Source organism: Belonocnema kinseyi, chromosome 1, assembly GCF_010883055.1.
Source record: "Belonocnema kinseyi isolate 2016_QV_RU_SX_M_011 chromosome 1, B_treatae_v1, whole genome shotgun sequence".
NCBI classification, from domain to species: domain Eukaryota; kingdom Metazoa; phylum Arthropoda; class Insecta; order Hymenoptera; family Cynipidae; genus Belonocnema; species Belonocnema kinseyi.
The window spans coordinates 105,527,397-105,549,424 of record NC_046657.1 but is presented as its reverse complement, the minus strand read 5'-3'; the positions used below and the strand labels follow the sequence as shown (position 1 = coordinate 105,549,424).

Here is a 22,028-nt window from a genome sequence, read left to right as displayed (position 1 = left end):
TTTTGAGGAAAAGATTCTCTGCTGTTTCCAATTTTTAAAGTAAATTTGTCTGTGGCTGAAATGGTTAAAACATCTTTTTTTTTGTAAAATTGAAAAACAAATTAAATAAATTGGAAGACAAACTTTCTCCGAAAAAAATATTGTTAAAATAACAATCTTTCTTAAGTTAATATATTTCATTACATTTTTTTGTAAGACATGACTGATAATATCATTTCAATTCTCAAAATCATAGAACATTGTTTTCCTTCAGAGACCTGATATTTGGCAGGGACGAAAGATTCAGGCTTAACGTGGAATAATTATTTTGATTGTCGATTTTTATGTTTTTGCTATAATTTTTAATTTTTGAAACCTATTGCTCTTATTCAATTTTATATAAATAAACTCTCGGGAAGGAATCCATTGTTCTTCATAATGAAAATGGTAAATTATACTGAAATTTTATTGAAATTGAAATGAACAACTGGCCTGCGATGTAACTTTAATAAACGAACACATAAATTTGCGTTATCTTGTCTTCAAGAAAGCTATAAAAATGAAATCTGGAAAGTTTAAAAGTTTTGATATTCAAGCTTGCTCATCGATAACCAAAGCACTTATCCGCTTCCTACCTTAACGACATTTTTTTATCATACCAAATTTCACACGAAATGAGATATCGAGCTCAAAGATTGGAAAAATAAAGAAAATAAACTGAAGAAGCTTACGGTAAAAAGAGTCGGTAAGGTAGGAATCGGATAAGTCTCACATACCGACATTTTTTTGCAGAAACTTAATCCCAAATGAGACATCGAGTTGAAAATTTGGGAAATTAAATAAAAGGCAGCTAGGAACGCTTGTATCCTAGATTTTTAAATTAAAAAAAAAAAAAACCAAGACCAAAAATATTTTTTTCTCGTAATTATAAAAATTTAGGTCTACAGTTAAAAGAAACACGTTAGAACGTTTGTGTAGTCACTACACAAACTTTCTAACGTGGTTTTTATTTAATTTCATGAACTTTCAACTCGATATCTCATTTCGTGTTGATGTGAGTTCTTGCGAAAAAAGTGTCGGTAACATAGGAATAAAGTAATTATTACATAACCTTACGGCCATGTACCCGGCAATAAGCGCTGAATAGAGAAAAATTAATATTTTCATATTTCAGCGTAAAAGTGAAGATTATTCTATTTTTTTTAATTTTAATTTTAATTTATTTCTATTTCCATAGCGGCCGCCGCACAGTTTACCATTCCCCAAAAGAGATCTTATAGAGATGTCTTGCGTATTCCCCAAAAGTGTAATATTTTGAGATTATTTAATTCCATCTAATAAGATCAAAAAATACGTGTAATAAATTGTTTTAGCTTCTTCAATTGGAATATAAGTATTGAAATTTGTATTTTAATCAATTCAAGTCTGCCTCTCTAGAGTTGAAATTATTTTAATACACACATTTAATTAGATTTCTGCAATGCGTTTTTAATACTTCTAAATAAATTACTAAAATATGAATAAATAAAAAATCAAATATTTTTCGAATTGAGAAGTTATAAAAATATTTAATAATGAAAAATAGGTTAAATAATGCTTCCGTTAAATTTTACTAAGTCGATTTAGAGGAATAGATTGGCACTTTTTCAGTCCCCGTTAGGAATACAAATTCTTAATTTTTCTGAATTTAACTCTTATTACCGGGTAACGAGTTATTTCTTTTCGCCATCTTTCTGTCCACACAAAATAAGATATCGAGTTGAAAATTTGGGTATGTAAATAAAAGGCATAAGGGAACGTTCTTCTTCTAATAAGCTCATAAACTTTTATAACATTAAACAAAAAAATTATTTTGCAAAAAAAAGTTGATAATTATAAACATTTTAGAGCAGATAAACGTTCCTTAGTGCTTCTTATTTGCATACCCGAATTTTCAACTTGATATCTAATTTCATGTAGAAAGAAGGATGGCGAAGAATGTCGGGAAGGTAGGACTCTGTTCGTAAAGCACACGTTACATAGCCTTGAGGTAAATTTTTTTAGGATGAAGTTTTTTTATTTATACTCACATGAATTCCTATCATTTTCATAATTAGGTTGATTTTTACCATGAAAAATATCTGATATTTTTATTCAAGGGAAGGGATACCTTTTAATTAATTAGGGTTTACCTTTTAATAATTTAAAAAATGACGAGGTCAGTAATGCAGCGATCAAATGTTGTTATTAATTATTTAAAACAAAAATCAGTTATGTACCTTCGTTTTCATATAATTTCACAAAGTTTCAGTAAGAAATGTTTATATCCTGGTTCTGTTCTATGCAAACTGGTTCATATCCGTGCTAAATAGTTTCATTTTTATAACATTTACTGACAGCAGATAGTCGAGTCAGTATAGCAAATAATCCTGTTAAGTCGGTAAAGATTTCCAAATAAATTAAAACCAACGCTGTTTATCTTATCTACTTTAATATTGATTTACAGAAGATGGTGACCCTAGACCAGAGGGCCTACTTCCATTGGGCGGACTGGTTAGTTTTTGGTACGATGCTTTCAATTTCAGCAGCAGCTGGAATTTGGCACTTCAAAAAGGCCCAAAAGTCAAATACAGAAGATTATTTACTCGGAGGAAAGGGCATGAGTCTCTTTCCAGTCTCTGCTTCCTTAATAGCAAGGTAAAGACTCTAAAAGAGTGCCCTGGTATTTATCGATCATCGGTCACTCCGATTGTTCTTTTCCACGCTGAAAGGGTTCGTATCCAAGCTAAAAGTCGCCTCTAAGCTTAAAATCTGAAACATTTTAGCATGGACTTTAACCCATTTATCATGGAAAAGAACCAACCAGACTATTAAATGCCGGTAAGTGTCGATAATGGGATCTACTATGGTTTTAATGTGCTATTATAAATGGAGACATTAACGATTGCAGTTTCATATCAGGAATCACGATACTTGGAACTCCAGCAGAAGTTTACAACTTTGGAACTCAATATTGGATAACAATTGTTTCAATATTCTTCGCTGGAGTTGTAGTTGCACACGTTTACCTTCCGGTTTTTTATACCTTAAAACTCAGTTCTGCTTATGAGGTTTGTAGATATTTGATAGAAAAAACGTATTTTGAATAGGAAAGTTTTATTTGTTTTAATTTATTATTTTTATTTTCAGTACCTCGAACTGAGATTTAATCCCGGTGTGAGAATTTTGATATCTCTTATTTTCGTCGTCGATGTGGTAAGAATAAATTTATATAGATTGCAGAAATTTAATAACAAAACAAAAGCGGAAAATTTTAAAAAAAAATTCATATTTAAAAACAAATTTTTATCCACTTTTGAATAATGCCAAATATTTTATTTGAAGAGAAATGAATATGAGGTCATTGTACTACAAATTAGCATAATCAGACCCATCTGCGAATGCAAATAAAGAGAGTTGAATTAATGCATCATATTTCCTTTGTAGTTTATACTACAAGGGTTTGTAGCTCCCGAAAATGTTGAGAGCAACTTTACAATTTTAATTTTAATTTTGAATAAAAACTTTCTTTTATTATTACCAATGTGCGAAAAAAATGTGTGAAAAAATTAATATCTTTTCTCAGATTTTTTTTTTGAAAACTAACAACAACTTTTCGTTTCAAAATAAGCATACAGGTTCGGAAATTTAGTAAGGAACTAGATGAAATACTTGTTTAAGTTAGGGATTGCCCATAAACTACGTTACTAATTTGAGGTGGAGGGGATAATCACGCCAAAAACTACTCATGTTTTCAAGAAACTTAGCATTTTTCTTGATTGTTCGTTCAAATTTCTGTTTCGGTTAAAATTTTACGATTTGATCAAAAATTAAATTAATTTCTTGAAAATGGAACTTTTTTGTTATAATCTCATCTCTTTTTGGTGAAAAATTCAAATCTTGAAATCTTTTTCTCGAAAAAATAAGCCATCATTTATTAAAATTCAATCGTTTTTTAAACATTGGAAAAAAACATTAGCAAGAAAAATTCAATTGCAAAAAAACATTTTAAAAATAATTTTTTTCTCAAGTTTAAACAAATTTTCACTCAAAATAATGTTTTTTCTTTGAAATGATATCATCATGCGCAGCAATATTATTTTGCTTCTTAAAATCTTAGAAAAACTGTTCTCAGAGATCTGATTTTTGGGCGACACTAACTGAAAAGTTTCTTAATAACAATAGGAAAAAATTTAAATAAAAAATTTCAAAAATGTTTCCCCATTCGGCAAATCGATTCAAAATTTTAAGATTTTTATGTTTGTCATTTTTTGTGTATGAAATTTTTTTTTCACTTGGTTGTTGTTGAAGTTTACAGAAACAAATAAACTTATACGGGAAAAAGATTTTTTTTTAGTTGAACTATTTGTATATTTTTTAGTCAAAAATTCATGTATTGTGATGAAATCTCGTGTTTTTAGTAGAAATTTAATTTTCTCAGTTAAAAATGAATGTTTTTCATTACAAATTCCTCAGTTTGGTTTCAACTTTAAATATTTTGTTGAAAGTTGATCTATTTTATTAAAAATGATTTTTTTGCTGTTGTAAAGATACATAATTTTAATTGAAAATTCACGTTTAGAGTAGAACATTTAACAAGTTTTTTATTTTTTTGGTTTAAACTGAAAATATAACTATTTCGTTATTGGCTGAAAATTTATATTTTTAATTTAAAATTGATATTTTCTATTTTTAAAGTCAACTATTTGATTAAAAATTAATGCCCTCTGTTGAGGATTCAAGTATTTTTTTGAAAATTCGCCTTTTTTGGTTGAATTCAACTTTTTTTCAATTCAAATTAAAATAGGTTTTCGTTAATGTATCAAGTAGTACAGGTTTCCCTGAGAAATCATCTTTTGGCATGAAAATTCAACAATTTGGTAGACAATTAAAGTACATAGTTGAAAATGAACCTTTTTGTTACAAATTCTTACTTTCGGGTTAAAAGTTAAATTGTTTTGTAGAAAATGCATATCTTCGTTTGAAGATTCTTATCTTCATTTTTTGGTGAAAATTCATCTATTTTGGTAGAAACTTATATGATTAAGAATAAACTATTTATTGGGAAAAGTAGCTTCTTGGTAGAAAATTAACTTTTTTGTTAAAAATTCATCTTTTTGGCTGTAGATTCAACAATTTTGTTAAAAACTCGTCTCTTTTGGTTCAATTTAGCGGGAAGAAAATTAATTTTTTCGACGAAAATTAATTTTTAAAACCGAAAATGTAACTGTTACATTTTTAGTTGAAAACGTATTTATTTTAATTGAAAAATTATAATTTTAGTTGAAAATTTAACTATTTTGTCATATTTTTGATTGAAAATTCGTGATTTCAAGTAAAAAATTTATCTTCTTTTTGAAAAATTTGTCTTATTGGCTGTGGATTTCACTATTTTGTTAAAATTATTATTCTTTGGGTCAATTTAACTGATAGAAAATGAGTTTTTCTTGTTTCTTGAAATTGCAACTATTCCATTTTTGTGTAAAAAAAATTATTATTATTTTGAAAGTTCAACTAATTGGTAGAAAATTTACTTTTTTGTTGAAAATTATACTTCTTTTTAGAAAAATCATTATTTTAGTAGAAGGTTCAATTATTTTCTTAAAACTTCATATTTTTTAATTGAATTCAACCAGTTGAATATATTATATTATTGGATTGGAAATTCATCTCTCTTTTTCAGTAGAATATATAACTGTTTTGTTGAAAATTCATCCGTTTGGACTAAAAATTCTAATATCTATACATAATATACGAAATATTAAATTTTTCGTTGAGAATTTATATGTTTTTGTTTGACAACTGAACTACACTTGGTTACAAATTTAACTATTTTTTTGAAAATTTAATTATTTTGTTAACATTTCAACTATTTATCAACGAGGGGGACGTGTACAAAATATCCCCAAATTTTTCATTTATAGTTTATGGATGACCCCTTATAGTTTTGAGTTTAATAATTTTAGTAGATGTAAATGTAATATTTTTACTTAATTTCAGGTGCTGTACCAATCGATTGTGATTTACGTTCCAGCCTTAGCTTTAAATCAAGGTAAAATTTTCTTCGCAATAAACAAAAAAATTAACTTGTTTTTTACCTTAGAGACGATATAAATTATGCTGATATTGATCTTTGCAGTGAGCGGAATAAACGTCCACTTAATCGGTACAATAGTCTGTCTGACATGCGTGTTTTACACTGTCTTGGTGAGTATCCAGATTTATTAACATCAATAAAGATGCAATTGAATTTCATTTGGCCCTGAACAGATTTTTATAACATAAACAAGATGCAAATCAATTTGTCTCAAGATTCAGATGAGCTTTTTATTTTTAACGGGAAGATACTTAGCATTAAATAATATGGGTTTGTTATAAAAAAAAGTTATTTATTTTTTTATTGATTTAAAGTTACACTTGAGGAATCACAGTTTTCGAAAGCGCCTCTGTAAGTCCGCGAACCCCTGAAAAAATTTAAAGTAACTGCATAAAGTAAGTTTTAACTAATTTATTAAAAAAATTTTGTTTATTATTTTAAACCTACTATCGATTTTTATTCTCCAATAGTAGTTTATTTGAAACGAGTTTTCTAATCTGTCGATAGTCTCTTCATTTTTATAGTCCAGGGAAAGCATGGCTTCGTTTATATTTTGGTATCTGATGCTAATATTGTAAGGAAATATTAAGTTTCTTAATTCAATTATAAATCAGGAAATCGAACAATAAAAAGGATACAATGTTTTATAATAATCATAGACTTCTTGAGCCCAAATAAGAAGTTTTTCCAATTTTGGAAAAACTGGTGACCCACTAACAAGTTCTTCAATCTCTGAATCCTTTAAGGAAATATTGCTTCTAGCTTCTTCCAAGCGCATCAACTTATTTTTCAATTCCTTTCAGAAAAATGGATAATCAATAATATATTATAAAATAAAAGAATCTATGAAGCAGAACTTTGTATAAGTTTTATAAACATGTTTCCAAACCTGATTAATGCAATTCAGTCGGGCTAAAAGATTTCCGAGTAGAGTCATTTCTTCCTGGATACCGCGGATAAGCTTCAAAATCAACTTTTCTCGTAGACCAGCGATTTTAAAGATTTCCTGTTTATCGGTTTCAATACTACAACAATTTTTAATGTTGGTAAAGCTACACAGCTATAGGTGCGATAGAATACTACTGCGCAGATTTAAGTGCCATAGAATTGTACTGCGCATGCATACATAATAAGTGCGATACAGTATCACTGTGCATTCTTAGGACAGGAAGAACTCTACTGTGCACATATAAATATTATAGAACGCTACTGCGCAGTCGCACTATCCTTGTGAATGTACTGCGCACCCGTTAATTCGGTAGAACTCGACTGCGCAGATTTAAAACTCACAGAGCGCTATTGCGCATCTATACAATCCATATAAATCTACTGCGCAATCGTAAATGCGGTAGAACTGTACAGCACAGCCATAAATATGGCAAAGATCTACTACGCAACCGACATAATTTTTGTGATTTAACAATATTTAAATTGCGTTACAAATTAATAATCATAACGTTTGGTTGCATTTAAATAAAATGAATTCAGTTAAATTTATGTTTTTGTGTAGAAATTTTCAGAGAATCCGAATGTAACACTCCCAATCTTTTATTTTAACTCATTCAAGCTTTTTTTTACTTTCTCTGATGAACTCTATGGATTAAAAAACACAATTCCCAACAAATGATTTTTATGTTTTGTTTAAACTTATTTTAAACTCTGCAAAATATTATTTTTAGACAATATTATATATAAAACAATTTTAATTTACAGAACAAAAAAATATTAATTTCCAATTATATAATAATGCTTGCAATTTTCCTTTTAGTAGTAGTATTTTTGTCTTCCAAAGGGTTACCCTCTCTTCAAAATACGCCACTGGGCACAGTATTGCACATTATATAAAATCCGTTTATAAAAGTACAAAACCCAAAATACCGTTCTTTACTCATAATAGAATGAAAAATAGATTTTGTATTATTACTTGTAATAAGATATCAACATAGTATTGTTTTATCGTTCTTTAGTTTTGCAATTGAAATATAAAATAACACTTAACCTTAAATTACCTGTTGACGAGTCTCAATTGTTGACATCGGTTTTTCAGAGCTCGAATTACTTCTTTCGCACTTTTACACAAATCATTCCATGTATCGTCCACATTTTTTAGATACGAAAAATAATTAACAATACACTTTTTCACCACTTTTTTCATTTCTATAGCAATTTTTATTGTTTTTTCATTCTTTTGGCAGCCTTTTAATTCTTCCGCATGCGCATGCGCATACGGCATGCAACGCACGTGTCAGGGTACAGCTGTAACAATTAATACCTTAGTTATATAATTTTTATTGTCTTATGCATAAACATTATGTAATCATATTTGTAGTAGGTAGTTGATTATCAATGTTTCTCGGGTTTAGATTTTATCTTCTTTTTCTTCCTTAGGTTATTAAGATCGCAATACGTAATTCTAACTCTATATTTTCAAAAGTCTAAAATCTCATCAATGTCAAATTTCAAGCAAATTCTCCAAAGTGGAAATTAAAACATGTAAGATTGAAAAATTTTAAACAGAATAATCACTTGTTGCACAATTATTCTACAATTAAATTAAATACGAATTATTGTTTTTTAAACAAGTATTGTACTATAAAATAAAAATAGTATTATTGTATCAAAAATGATACAATAAATTATTGTGCAATAAAATAAAAAACGAATTTTTGTAATTAAACTTGAATCATAAAATAAAATACAAATTATTGTATTTAAAACTGTAGAATTATTTTTAAGAAAATAAAATAGGGATTATCGTTCTGAAGTGGTACAATTGTTTTATTTCAAATTGTATGAGAAAATTAAGTACAAATAATCATATGTGAAATCATACAATTTAAAATTGTAAAATTATTATTTTTTTAAAACGTCGGATTTTCGCCTAATAAAGTGAAACACCAATCATATTTTTAATCGCCCCACTAACTATTTTATTAAAATAATAGTTTTCTTTTATTTTAAGAAGTCGTACTTGAAATCTTAAATTAACTTTTACATTACAAATTGTGAAATTATTTTACAATAAAATAAAATACCATTTGTCGTGTTTAGAATCGTAAAATTGGTCTATATGAAACTGGATAATATGATTGGATAATAAAATAAAATAGGAATTATTGTCTATAAAATACAATTATTGTAAAATAAAATAAAATTTTAAGAAAAATAAAACTTTTGACTTTGACATGAAGTACGAATGAAGGTAATTAAAATCTTACAATTATTGTAGTTGAAATCATACTATTATTGTATTTAAATTGGTACAATTATTATCTAATAAAGTAAAATACAAGTTATTTTATTTTTAACTATCCAATCGACCGTTCAAGTACAATAATAGTATTCTTGCTCTTTCAGATGTCACTTGTTTTTCATTTGTTCTTCATGATGTTTTGTACAAAACATATGAAAATTAATAACTGACTTTTTAACATGGAAGAACACCGTTTTTGCAAGCAACCTCTCAATTATTTTACAATAAAATAAAGTACATATTATTGTATTTTAAATTGGTCGTTTATTTTACAAAAAAAAAACAATTATTGTATTCAACATTGCACAATATTATTACTGAATAAAATAATATACAAATTGCGGTCTTCAAAATCGAACGATAAAATACAAATTATTCTATTTGAAACTTTACAATTATTGTAAAATAAAATAAAATAAGTATTTTCATATCTAAATTGATAAAATAATTTTATTAAAAAATGTGCAATAGAATTAAATGCACATTATCCTATTTAAAAACGAGTACAATTATTGTATTTTAAATTGTACAATGATTATTTTTTAAACTGCACCATTATTTTCTGACCAAATAAAAAACCAAAATGTCTATTCTTAATTTTGAAATTGACCGTTCGTGTAGAATCAAACTTTTGATTTGTTCTTTATGAAGTTTTTTACAAAACAAATGAAAATCCGTTATTGCAATTAGGCGCTCAATTATTATACAATGCAAAATACAATTTATCGCACTTCAAATCATATAATTATTTCATTAAAAATTGTAAATTTATTTTACAATAAAATAGAGTAAAAATTATTGTATTTTATATGGTCAAATTATCTCACAATAAAATCAAGTACAATTTACTGTATTTTGTATTGTTTGATTATTTTACAAAAAATAAAATATAAATTATTGCATATTTGAAATTGAAGATTTGAAGTTTGAAAAAATCTTAGCTCCTAAGCGGAATCTAATAAAGGGCAACAAAGTTTGATTAGAAATATTTTTCCAGATATGAGGAAATGGATGTGGTAGTTGATAATTACAAAGTTAAACTGTTCCGCAAGTCGGAGCAGGCTCGACTGTGGATTGCGATGAAAAATGTAATCTCCAATTTAAATAAGAACACAAATTTACTCCAAGATATTGAGTTTTTTAATGAAAATAAATAAGGTTTCGTCTAAAAAAGTTATTACCAAGTCCGAGTAAATATTGCAAGAATCTTCAGGTTACAATTTCACAGGTTTTAAAAATGGAAGTGTCTATACGCGTACCGAAAAAGTTCAGCTATACGTATGGAAATTTCGGTACAAATAGGCCCTTTTCCAACTCCCTCTTTTCGTACCCAAAAAATTTGGCTACTTTTACGAAAATTACGGTGCACTTAACCACGACCTTTCAAAATCGGTTTTCGGTAAATATAATAATAATTGATATAAAAATAATAATAATTGAATAATTAAATATGTTATTAATGCATTAATAAAAATTTTACTGCATTAAATTCGAGCAAATCTTTTTATCACAGCGTGTATTTGATTTTTAAAGATTTTTATTGTTGCAATTAATCCATGTTCAGAAAAGTGTTTTGGTTATGTAGTTCTGCATTGCCACTCTTCAATTGTGCAATTGTTTTACAATAAACTAAAATATAAATTATTGTATTTAATACTGTACAATTATTATTGAATAAAATAAAATACAAATGATCGTATATAGTGAAATTACTGTATTTGAAATTATACGATTATTGTTTTAAAAGTTGTATAGTTATTGTCTGAAAAATACTAATTATGTTACTTTTTATTGTCGAATTAAACAGTAGGATGCAATAACGGTGTTCTTGCATTTGCAGAATTTACTTGTTTTCATTTGTCCTGCACGAAGTTGTGTAGAAAACAAATGAAAATTAAGCAAATTAAGTGACGCCTAAAAATGGAAGAATATCGTAGAAGAAAATCTTTTATTATTGTATTCAAAATAGACCAGCAAAATAAAATATAAGTTATCATATTTGAAATCGAACAACTTTTGTATAATTATTGTATTCAAAATAGGGCAATTGTGGTACAATAATGGTATATTAAAATAAAATACAAATTATTGTTGTACAATTATTGTACATTAAAGTAAAATAAAAATAATTGAGTTTGAAATTGTACAATTATTGTAAATTTTATAATAAGTAACTTTCAACATCAATTGGTGAATATTTAAACCTAAATAAAAATATTGTTTCTATATGGTGGTATTGGGTTGAAAAGTTTGTTGAAGGAAAGACAATGGGGTTGCTTCAGAAACTTGCATAGCTTCTCGCGACTATCATAACATTGTTGTTCTCGCATCACAAATCTGGTAAACAATTTGCAAAAGATTCATTCATCCGTGATAAATTCTCGTTAATAGGGGCTTAACAAATTGCTCGGATAATTACATGCGAAACTCATTAATCACCTCAGAGTCGGCTTTTGTGACGCAGCCTCTCGACATGATTCACCATTGTTTCTCTGCATCCATTGTGAGCACTTGGTTTCCGTCCATAAATATATCAGTCTGTTTGACAGACCTTTCACTTTTAAAAGATTTAATTCTTGCAAGTTCCAAATTTTCAATTTAATAAACCCTCTTTTTAATCATAGATTCCTCTTGCCAGCATTTACCGACATCTCGAACTTTCAATGGTTCGTGCCTGTGCTGAATTCTAGAAATTTCGAAAACTTAGTACAGACAGGAACCTCTGTTGTCCGTAAATTTCGGAAACAGAAATTATTTATGTTTTCAGGGCGGACTAAGAGCAGTCGTTTGGACTGATGCTCTTCAAGTAACTGTGATGGTAACGGCTGTGATAACTGTGACTATAATAGGAACCTACCATATCGGTGGACCTTCAGAAGTTTGGCAAAAAGCCTTGGACGTTAACAGAATTCAGTTCCTTAAGTAATTAGAATAAATTATATGAAAAATAATATATTAATGGGCGTTTTCTAAAAAACACACACACATTTCAGGTAACGCTCATTAATTAGCTACGAATGATTTTTGGAAATTACAGCACCCCCCCCCCCCCATTATTACCTACGATTTTATATTTTTACTCAATATATCAATGATTTCAAATGATTTGAAGGGATATCGAGAGAATAAAAAAATTTCTAATGCTTTCAAAGGATTTCAACATTTAAGAAGGGTATTTCGAACGATTCCAAAGAAACACGAGAGGTTTCTCAGGTGTGAAAAGATGTTTAAATGCTTCAAGAGTTTGAAGAAATTACCTTGTAAACTTACAGAGAGAATTTTAAGTTTTTAAGAGATTTTACAAGATTTCAACGGAGTTTGAGAATTTTAAAGGAACTCTGAGGAATAAAGAACGATTTCAGTGGATTATAAAGGATTTTAAGCAATCTCGAAATATCCCAAAAGAAATCAAGGCATTTCGAAGAATTTTTTGGAGATTTCAAGGGATTTGAAGAAATTTCGAAATATTTCAAAAAAATACAAGGATATGAGTAGATTTTATTGGGATTTTAAAGATTTAAAGGGATTTAAGAATATGTTAAAGGATTTTAAGGAATTTCAAGACATATCAAAGTATTTTCACGAATTTTAAATGGTTTGAGGAGATTTTAATAGATTTTCGAAGATGGAATTTATAAAGATTTCAAAGGATTTTAAGGGTTTTTAAGAGATTTAAAGAGATTGTGATGATTTAACGGGATTTTTAAGGTTTTTTTAGGGATTTAAAGAGATTTCGAAATATTTCAAAAGAACGGGATCACAAAGGTTTTTAAAGGCTTTTAAGTGACACCGAAGCTTTTTCACCAGTTTTGAAGGAACTGACGAAATTTTAAAGACTTAAAGTGATTCCGAAATATTTGAAAAGACTTGATGGGGTTTTAACGGATGTTAAGGGACATTAAAATTTCGTTTAGACCCCCCCCCTCCCCCTCTTAAGTTGATTCGTACAAATCCTTAGCTCTGTTTGTAACTTATTATATTTTTTTTAGTTTTGATTCTTCTCCGTTCACGAGACATACAGTATGGACCGTTTTATTTGGATCCTGGCTTTACAGTGTGGGTTACATATCTGTTAATCAAACGATGGTTCAAAGATATACCTCCTTGAAAGATTTGAAAACTTCAAAACTGTAAGTGAGTATTTTCAAATTCGAATTAGTAATACATTTTTAATCTCAATACTTTTATTTAGTAGTACCTACCATTACCGACCTTCACGGAGAGAAATCTCAAGAGATTACCTAATTCACGGAAGCACTTGATTTTAGAGCTACAATTTTTACGTGCTTTAAGGTCTCGAACTCTATGATCTAAAAGCATAGAATTCGAGACCTGAAAGCAAAGGAGTGTCGCCTAGTGCCTGAAACTTCGAGACCTATGCTTTAAAAGCAAGGATTCCCAGATCTTAGTTTTCGCGACAATGTGTGATAAAATCAAGGAGCGTTGGCGTGAATTAATCTCCCGAAATTTCTCTCCATGTAGAGACTTCGATTTTTCTCTTCCACTACGATCTAAAATTTAGCTCGGAACAGAACCATTGAAGCCTCAAGATATCGGTAAACGTCGGTGAAGGGAATCTGGAATTTTTGAAAATTGATTCCCTATTGGGTTATTTTATTTCTTTGATCAAGGTCAATAGCAATCTTTACAATTGGAGCTATGTCCTTCATTTCTTTGTGCTGTTGGTGCGGCCTTGTGCTTTTGGCTTGGTGGTCGCCCCCAAAATGTGATCCACGAGCGAGTGGATTAATTTATGCTGACGATCAACTCTTTCCAGCTTATGTAATGGAGATTGCTGGCAAAATACATGGAGTTCCTGGACTTTTTATTTCTGGTGTTTTTGGTGCTGCTCTCAGGTAATTTCAGTCGTAAATGTTCAAGTACCTTGTATTTGCCGACAGTCGGAATCTATCAGTGGTTTGTGTCCGTGCAGAATGTAGCAGGGATACGAAACCCCGGAAGTTGCCGAATGTCAGTAAGAGGAGCTTCTAAATTTAACAGGGACACGAAACACAAAAATTTGAAAGTCGGTAAATGTCGGTAACGGAATCTGAATTAATTTTTGTGCAGCACATTATCGGTGGGATTAAATTCAACATCTGTGGTACTTCTAGAAGATTTTGTGAAGAGCTGTTTTAAATTAAAGCCCACTGACCGATGTGCAAGAATTTTCGTCAAAAGTATCGTCGTTATTCTTGGACTAGTGGCCCTATCTCTCCTTTTTTTAGTCGAAAAGTTAGGAGGAGTCCTCTCTGTAAGTAAAATCTATTTTTTGTTTAAAAAATCGTTGATATAAATAATATTAGACATTATTATTGTAAAATAAATCTACAGGTGACGAACAGTTTGGCTGCGATTGCCGCGGGAACTTCATTTGGAGTTTTCACACTTGGTATGCTTGTTCCCTGGACAAATTCTAAGGTAATTTCACAGTTATTTAAAAAAATTACATTTAGAAAATATAATTTAGAATTTTTTATTTTAATTCTCCAAATTTTAGAATTCTTTGAAAGTAGAGCAAACATATTTTTGTCCTCTTTATGAGATGAATTCATTGGTATAGTCCTGAAGAAAGTAGCCTGGCGGTAACTTCCATAAACTACGTTACTCGTTTAAAAGGTTTTTTGGTTAAAAAAGCTATTATTTGTTAGAGAATTTAATTAATTGATTTAAAAATGCGACTACATTGTTAAAAAATCGTATTTTTTCATACAAAATTCAACTATTTTGTTAAAAATGCATTTTATTAGTTGAAGGATTATCTCTTTGCTTGAAAATACAACTAATTTGTTTACAATTTGTTTCATGTTGGGTTGAAAATAAATGACACTTGAACTATTCCATTTTTGCTTACAAAATCTTTTTTAGTTAAAAATTTAAGTACTTGGTTAAAAGCTAATCTTTTTTAATTTAAACTCCTACTTTTTGGTTGAAAATTCATGTATTTTGTCGAAAATTCTTCTTTCTTAGTAAAAATGTATTCTTCTTCGTTAAAAATTTATCCTTGTTGGTTAAAAGAGCAATTGTTTAGTTCAAATGTCAACTATTACATGCTTCGTTGAGAATTCATCTTTTTTGGTTGAAAAGCCAATTATTTGACTTACAAATGAAGTACTTAGTAAAAAAAAAATAATTTTGTTTATTAAGGAGTCATAATTATATTAAAAATTTAACGATTTGCTTTATGATCAACTTTTATGTTAAAAAATCTACTGTTTGTAAAAAATTAATTTTTTTTACTAAAAAATTCAATAATTTCATAGAAAATCAATCTATTTCGTTGAAAAATCATATTTTGGGTTGGAAATTCAACTTTTTTGTAGATACCCCGGGGTGAAGAATGTTTACAAGAAATTAAAACATTTCTAAAATTGTATTTTTTTAAATTAAAACATGTTATTTTTTGGAATAAAATGTACAAAATTTAACAAACAAAAAAAAATACAATGAAGTACAAAAAGCTAATTTTTTCTTGTATATTCTCGTAGAAAAGTAAAAAATTAACAATAAAGTATAAGTTTCTACAATTCAAAAAACTTGTATAACTTTTTATTAATATTTCTCTATACTTTGTTCTAAAAATCTGTAAGGCATTACAAAAAACGCAGGATTTTACATTTTTAAATTTGATTGTTTGACGTCATAAATCACATTTGATTTTACGTAAATTATTGTACAAAATAAAAAATCTTTGCAAAAAATATAAGATTTCACCAAAGTTTAAATATTGAAAAACCTAAAAATTATCTTGCAAATACTGGTAGTTTATTGTATAAATGTACTACCCTGATGCAAACTTTTTTAGAAAAAAGAAAAATCAACTAAAACTATTTTTACACGATTTAACAAATAAATACAACAAATTACAACCAAAATTACAGGAAAGTACAACTTTTTTCTATTATTCTGACGAATTTTATTCTGTTTGGTGTTTTATTGTATATTGTTAAATCTCATTGGAGTTTAAATTCCTACAAGAATATACGAAATAATTACAACTAAAAGAATGTACAGAAATGTTTAGATTTGACACCAAAAAGTTTTTTTTACGACCTAGGATGACAAACCTGTAGAATATTGTAATGAAATCATTTTAAATTAAGACGTGTAAATGGTCGCTATTAAAATAGCTGCTATGCTTAAACTTTAAAGGAATTGTAGAATATTAAAAGACAATTATGAATAATCGTTATTAAACAAAAATCCTTATTTTTTCATTTAAAATTATGTCAATTTAATGTTCTCAATATTTATCATCCTGAAAAGAACAACTTTTTGACCTCAAATAAAAATTGTGCAATTGAGAACGAATTGATCACGTTCATTGAAATGAAAAGATTCTTACTCTTGAAGATACAAATTTTTTCATTTGAAGTTATAAGAATGAACTGCAAATTAAAACACTTAAAGTGGAATACTTTTGAATTTTGAACTTTTAAAATTACAGCTTACAATTTTCTTTTAATTCAAACGCTTAATAATTTATGCCTATAAAATGGATTTTTTAAAACTTTTCAATTAAACAATTATTAATTAAAAGTCGTTAAACTGAAAATTTTAATTTTTAACTTCAATTTGATAAATTCTTTCTCAATTTTTCAATTTTTATTTGCAGTCAAAAAGTTGTTTTTATGCGACCTATAGGATGACAAATATTGAAAATGTTCCAAAGACATAACTTTTAATGACATATATTGTTTCCAGTCGATTGCTTTAGAATATATGAAAAAACTTAAAATCTAAGGTTTTTTTGTTCTTTAATAGCAATTATTCATTACTGTCATTCAATATTCTACCATTCGTTTAAAGTTTGAAAATATAATGTTTTTTTTTTGTAAAAGTGATAATAATCACACCTTGATTTAAAATGATCTCACTGCAATATCCTAAATATTTGTTATCCTAAATATTTGTTATCCTAGGTCGAAGAAGAACAACTTTTTATTTGCAAAACCTGTGATTTCTTGTAGATTCTTGTAATAGTAAATGATTGTAAATTGTTTTAGTAAATTAAAACTACAATAAAATACAACAATATGGAATAAAATAATCAAAAGTACCAAATTCGTTCCAATAATAGAAACAAATTTTACTTACCTGTAATTTTGGTTGTAATTTTAGGATTTCATTTATAATTTATTATATTTATTTGTAGATTCCTGTAAAACTGGTTTTAGTTTATTCTATTTATTTTTTTTTGTAAAAATTGTTCCACGCGGACTATTTTATTCGTTTTTCTTTTTATCATTTCGATGTTAAATTATTACTGTGGGAATTTTTTTAATTATTTGCAATCTGTAGAACTAAAATACATAGAGGGATAAATGTAAATAAACCTCAAGAGTTATTTGCGATAATTGATTTTATTTAATTAGATTACTATATTTTATTTGTTTCTTATTTTTCAATTTTTAGGTTTAGATTCTGTGGGCATTTTTTCAATTAATTTAAATCTTAGCAACTGAAGAAAAGTGTAATTTATTTAATTAGTTTCAGGTTTTTTTTCATTTTTGAAAGTAAATTTGTCTGTGGGCATTCAAAAAAAAGATTTAGTTGCGATAGTTGATTTTATGGATTTAATTTAAATAGATTTCTTTTTTATTTGTTTCTCTTTTTTTTCAATTTTAAGGTTAAATTTCTGTGGGCGTCTTTTAATATATTAACATATTCTAAATACTTGTCATCCTATGTGGAAAAATAACAACTATTTGGTTGAAAAATCTGTAAATTCCTGTAGATTCTTGTAGTTGTAAATTCTTGTAAATTCTAGTGGGAAATTAAAAATACAATAAAATACAACTGTTTTAGTTTTATATACTTTTTTGTAAAAAATTTTCCACTCGGATAATTCGTATTTTTGACGTTTAAATTGAATAATTGTGTTCAAAATTAATGTATTTCATTGTAAAGTTGTATTTTTGGGTAGATAATTAATCTAGTTTGTTGAAATGCAACTGTTTGGTTGAAATTTCAACTATTTGGTAGAAAATTAATATATTTAGTTAAAAAGTCGTATTTTTTGGGTAGTAAATAATTCTTGCTTGTTGAAAGTTCAACTCTTTTGTTGAAAATTCAACTATCTTCTTTAAAATTCATCTTTCTGGTTTGAAAATGATTTTTATTTGTTAAAAAATCATCCTTTTCGATTTAAAGGTCCCCTATTTTCTGAAACATTAAACTTTTTTTTTAGTTGAAAATTCATCTGTCATGATAGCAAAGTCATATTTCTTGGTTGAAAATGAAGATTTTTCATGGAAATTCAACTGTCTTCTGAAAAAAATGGTCTGTCTTGAAAGTCCGAACATTTGATTGGTTTTTAATCTTTCTTGTTTGAAAATTTGACCATTTAATTGAAAACGCATCTTTGTATTCTGGACATTGAAATTTAACTATATTGTTAAAGTTATCTTTTTTTGTCGAAAATTCAAAAATTCTTTTAAAAATTTATCCTTTTGGATTGAAAATTCATCTTTTATGGTAGAAAAGTCATCCTCATTGTCTGAAAATGTATCGTTTTTGGTTAAAGAGTAGTATTTTGTTTGTTTAAAATTCAAATGTCTTCGAAAAAAGACGTCTTTTTGGCTTAAAAATTGTACTATTTGTTTAAATATTTTACTATTCTTTGGAAAAACTCGTCGTTTTTATTGGAAAGTTCATCTATTTAGTTGCTAATGCAACTCTCTGGTTGGATGAAAAAGCCAAAAATTGGTAACGTATAGTTTATGGATGGCCCATAACGGAAATTTTTTCGATGTGAAAAGAAAGTGGCTTAGTGCCTCCAGGCCTTAAAAAAAGTCCCTGGTGGCGCCAAGTCCCACCAGGTCTTGACTACACAACTGGATAAATTCTTTGAAAATCGATTCAAATAGAAAACAACTCAAGGAGTAGACTTTGAATCCAATAACTCAGTATAAATTTATAAACTGGAACAATAGGGTCGTACGTTAGGTTAAGTTCTGCTTGAAATTGACATGATTAACATCGATTTGTATAAAGATTTGAACTAGATGGGAGTGTTATTGCAATTTTAAATGGTCTAATTTTTTTAAATTTAAAGTAACGGGTTCATTGAAAACGATATAGATTTTTTTACCCATTAGGGCGCATTTGCCGGTGCCGTTGCAGGATTTGTGATTGCTGGATGGGCAAGTCTTGGGGCAAATGCAGCCATTGGATCTGGAGTAATAATTCCTCAAAAACTTCCAGTAAATATTTCCAACTGCCCTGGAAACATCAGTGAAGCTTTCTTAAATCAATTCAAGCACATCGAGTAAGACATTTTAATTTTTTACTAGGAATAATTTAAGGGACGCTACTTAATTTACGTAACGGATTATAGGTCCTTTTAAAGTAACCCCCCCCCCCCCCAAGTAAATAACCATAACATAATACCCCCCACTCCCTGTTATTGTACGTTATTTATGATTTGCAGAAATCATAAGACATGGGACTTAAAACTAATGGAAACTTTTTCTATTTAAGCTAATACATGCTTTGCGGGGTCAAAAATTCATTTTCAAAATTTCTTGGTTTTTTCTTGATGAGTTTTTTATTTTTCCTGTCCATTAACATTCAAATATCAGCATTTTATTCTTGTAATATTTTTAACATAGGAGTTTTTATAAGCGGAATAAAACAATGAGAAGTCTTCAAGGAATACGAATCCATCTTTATTTATAATTTTACCCTCCCCCCCTGAGGCCTTTTCATGATGACCTAAAAACTGTCCCAAATGCATGGGCAATACACATTTTGGGGAATAATGCCTTTATCTATGACTTTATTTTCATTTTTTATATATCCTCATTAATAAACAAATGACAAGATTTTATGTTATTTCTAAATTAATCTTTCATTGTTTCTTTAAACAATTTTATTTCCATAGAATGTCCTTAATTAATAATATGTTATGAATGTTATGATTTATGTAATGAATTTAGAGAATGTATATTTTTCTTATAATTGTTGTATTATTGTTGAAACAATTTAATTATGTTTAAATCCAACTTTTTAATGGAAAACACTCGAGAATCCTACTTTTGCGCTAGTTTATTTACAAGTTAAAAAGTTAAGTCTAAATCTTACTTTTTCCAATTCACTTCACATTGTTGAAATAATTTTAATTTTTTTAAGGCCATGTGACGAGTGGGTCACGTGACCAGATTCATACCCTACCGCCATTTTTTTTATTTCTTAACTTATTTTCACACGAAGCGTCACATCAAGTTGAAAATTTGGGATAATAAATCGGAAGCACTAGGAAAGGTGGATTTGTTCTTAAATTGTAATAAATATGAAAAGAGAAAAAAAAATTATTTACAAAAAAAACCTTTGTTATAATTATACAAATTTAAGACCAGACCCACCATTCTTAGTGCTTCTTACTTAGTACACCAAATTTTCAAAGCCGATGTGATACTTCGTATGAAAATAAGTTAGGAAATAAAAAAGTGGCGGGAAAGTAGGAATCTGGTCACGTGACCCACTCCTTACATGACCTTAAGCAATTTATAATCTGATTATATCTGGAATTTGTGGTAGATTTTTAATACCTTGACCTAATTTATTAGCTTTAATAGCCAATTCTTTCATTTTAGTTGTCAATTTATTATTCAAACAATTTATAATTCTTTAAATGAAAATTTGGACATGAGAAAGCTAGAGAAACGTTTTTTGTGTGTTATTTTTTCATTCAGTTCACGGAGAAAAAGATATCGCACAATGATATCGCAAAACCTCGATATTGCAAGAAAGCGTAATATGATATCGTACAATCAGGACCCGAAGCTTTGTACGATATTATAATGCACTAATAGCACAGACAAAAATGAAGTTAAATTTTGTTGCTGTCGTCTACTACGGCGTCCTTAGCAGCAATGGGAAAAAGGCAGAGTATGAGTCAGTTCGAGCTATAAATCGGGACTCTAGATTTAAAACAATCACAAAGAAAATTAAAAATTTGCTGCAGGTAAGACCTGCAACTGTTAATGATTAAACATATTTCGGCGAAAGTTTCACTGAGGTTAGGAAAATAATTCTGAACTCGTAGACTGCGTCGCGATGAAGTGAGCAAATTTCAGTAAAACATGTGGAATCTATGACAGAAAACACAACAAAATATCTACTTACTGATATATTTCCCCCGAAATAAATCACATTATTGTAGACAAATTAGAACTTACTTAATACAATTTAGCAAAGCGCAAAATGTAATTGACGGATGGGAATCCTCATTTCTTACGTTATAGATTGCACAATTATGCAGTATATAATGTAAAAACTTGAAATGTACGATATTACGATTTTGCGCTATTATAATGTGATAATTACGATATATAAAGCGCAGGAATTACGATGTATATTGCAATTTGTGCGATATAGTTTTCTCAGTGTTGTATGACTTTCTTGTAATTCTTAGATTTGTTAACCTACAGTAAATTGATTAAAAAAAATTATCTTTTAAGAAAAGTATTATCATACCTGATTTTTAATTGGTCCAATATATTTAAAAACTTATTTTTAAATGTTCAGAAATAAATGTCAAAAAATCGTTTTATTTTATATCTAATTATAAAAAAATAACATTTCTGTGGCGAAATGTTGTCACAGGCTTATACTGCCCAATATGTCGAAGGCATTTTTGGTTAGAGTTGGATTTTTATTTGATCATTTTGCACGGGG

General features: G+C 28.1%; 2 protein-coding genes across 4 annotated transcripts in view; one reads left to right on the top strand and one right to left on the bottom strand.

Moving 5' to 3' along the window:
• LOC117174233 (sodium-coupled monocarboxylate transporter 2-like) overlaps window positions 1–22,028 on the top strand; it is a 30,866-nt gene that overhangs the window by 2,065 nt on the left and 6,773 nt on the right. For all 3 annotated transcript variants that reach the window (XM_033363117.1, XM_033363126.1, XM_033363136.1), the window contains exons 3-13: window positions 2,465–2,655; window positions 2,909–3,068; window positions 3,148–3,213; window positions 5,998–6,049; window positions 6,137–6,204; window positions 12,115–12,269; window positions 13,337–13,477; window positions 13,979–14,203; window positions 14,418–14,601; window positions 14,682–14,768; window positions 19,448–19,617. In XM_033363117.1, the coding sequence (XP_033219008.1) occupies window positions 2,468–2,655; window positions 2,909–3,068; window positions 3,148–3,213; window positions 5,998–6,049; window positions 6,137–6,204; window positions 12,115–12,269; window positions 13,337–13,477; window positions 13,979–14,203; window positions 14,418–14,601; window positions 14,682–14,768; window positions 19,448–19,617 (1,496 nt within the window). In that variant the 5' untranslated portion in view covers window positions 2,465–2,467. The remainder of the gene's footprint in view (window positions 1–2,464; window positions 2,656–2,908; window positions 3,069–3,147; window positions 3,214–5,997; window positions 6,050–6,136; window positions 6,205–12,114; window positions 12,270–13,336; window positions 13,478–13,978; window positions 14,204–14,417; window positions 14,602–14,681; window positions 14,769–19,447; window positions 19,618–22,028) is intronic.
• LOC117174256 lies at window positions 6,366–8,312 on the bottom strand. The gene is made up of 5 exons (XM_033363174.1): window positions 8,104–8,312; window positions 6,984–7,119; window positions 6,733–6,890; window positions 6,542–6,654; window positions 6,366–6,461 (listed from the first exon to the last, which is right to left on the bottom strand). The coding sequence occupies exons 1-5, from the start codon at window positions 8,247–8,249 to the stop codon at window positions 6,409–6,411; spliced, it is 606 nt and encodes a 201-aa protein (XP_033219065.1). The 5' UTR covers window positions 8,250–8,312; the 3' UTR covers window positions 6,366–6,408.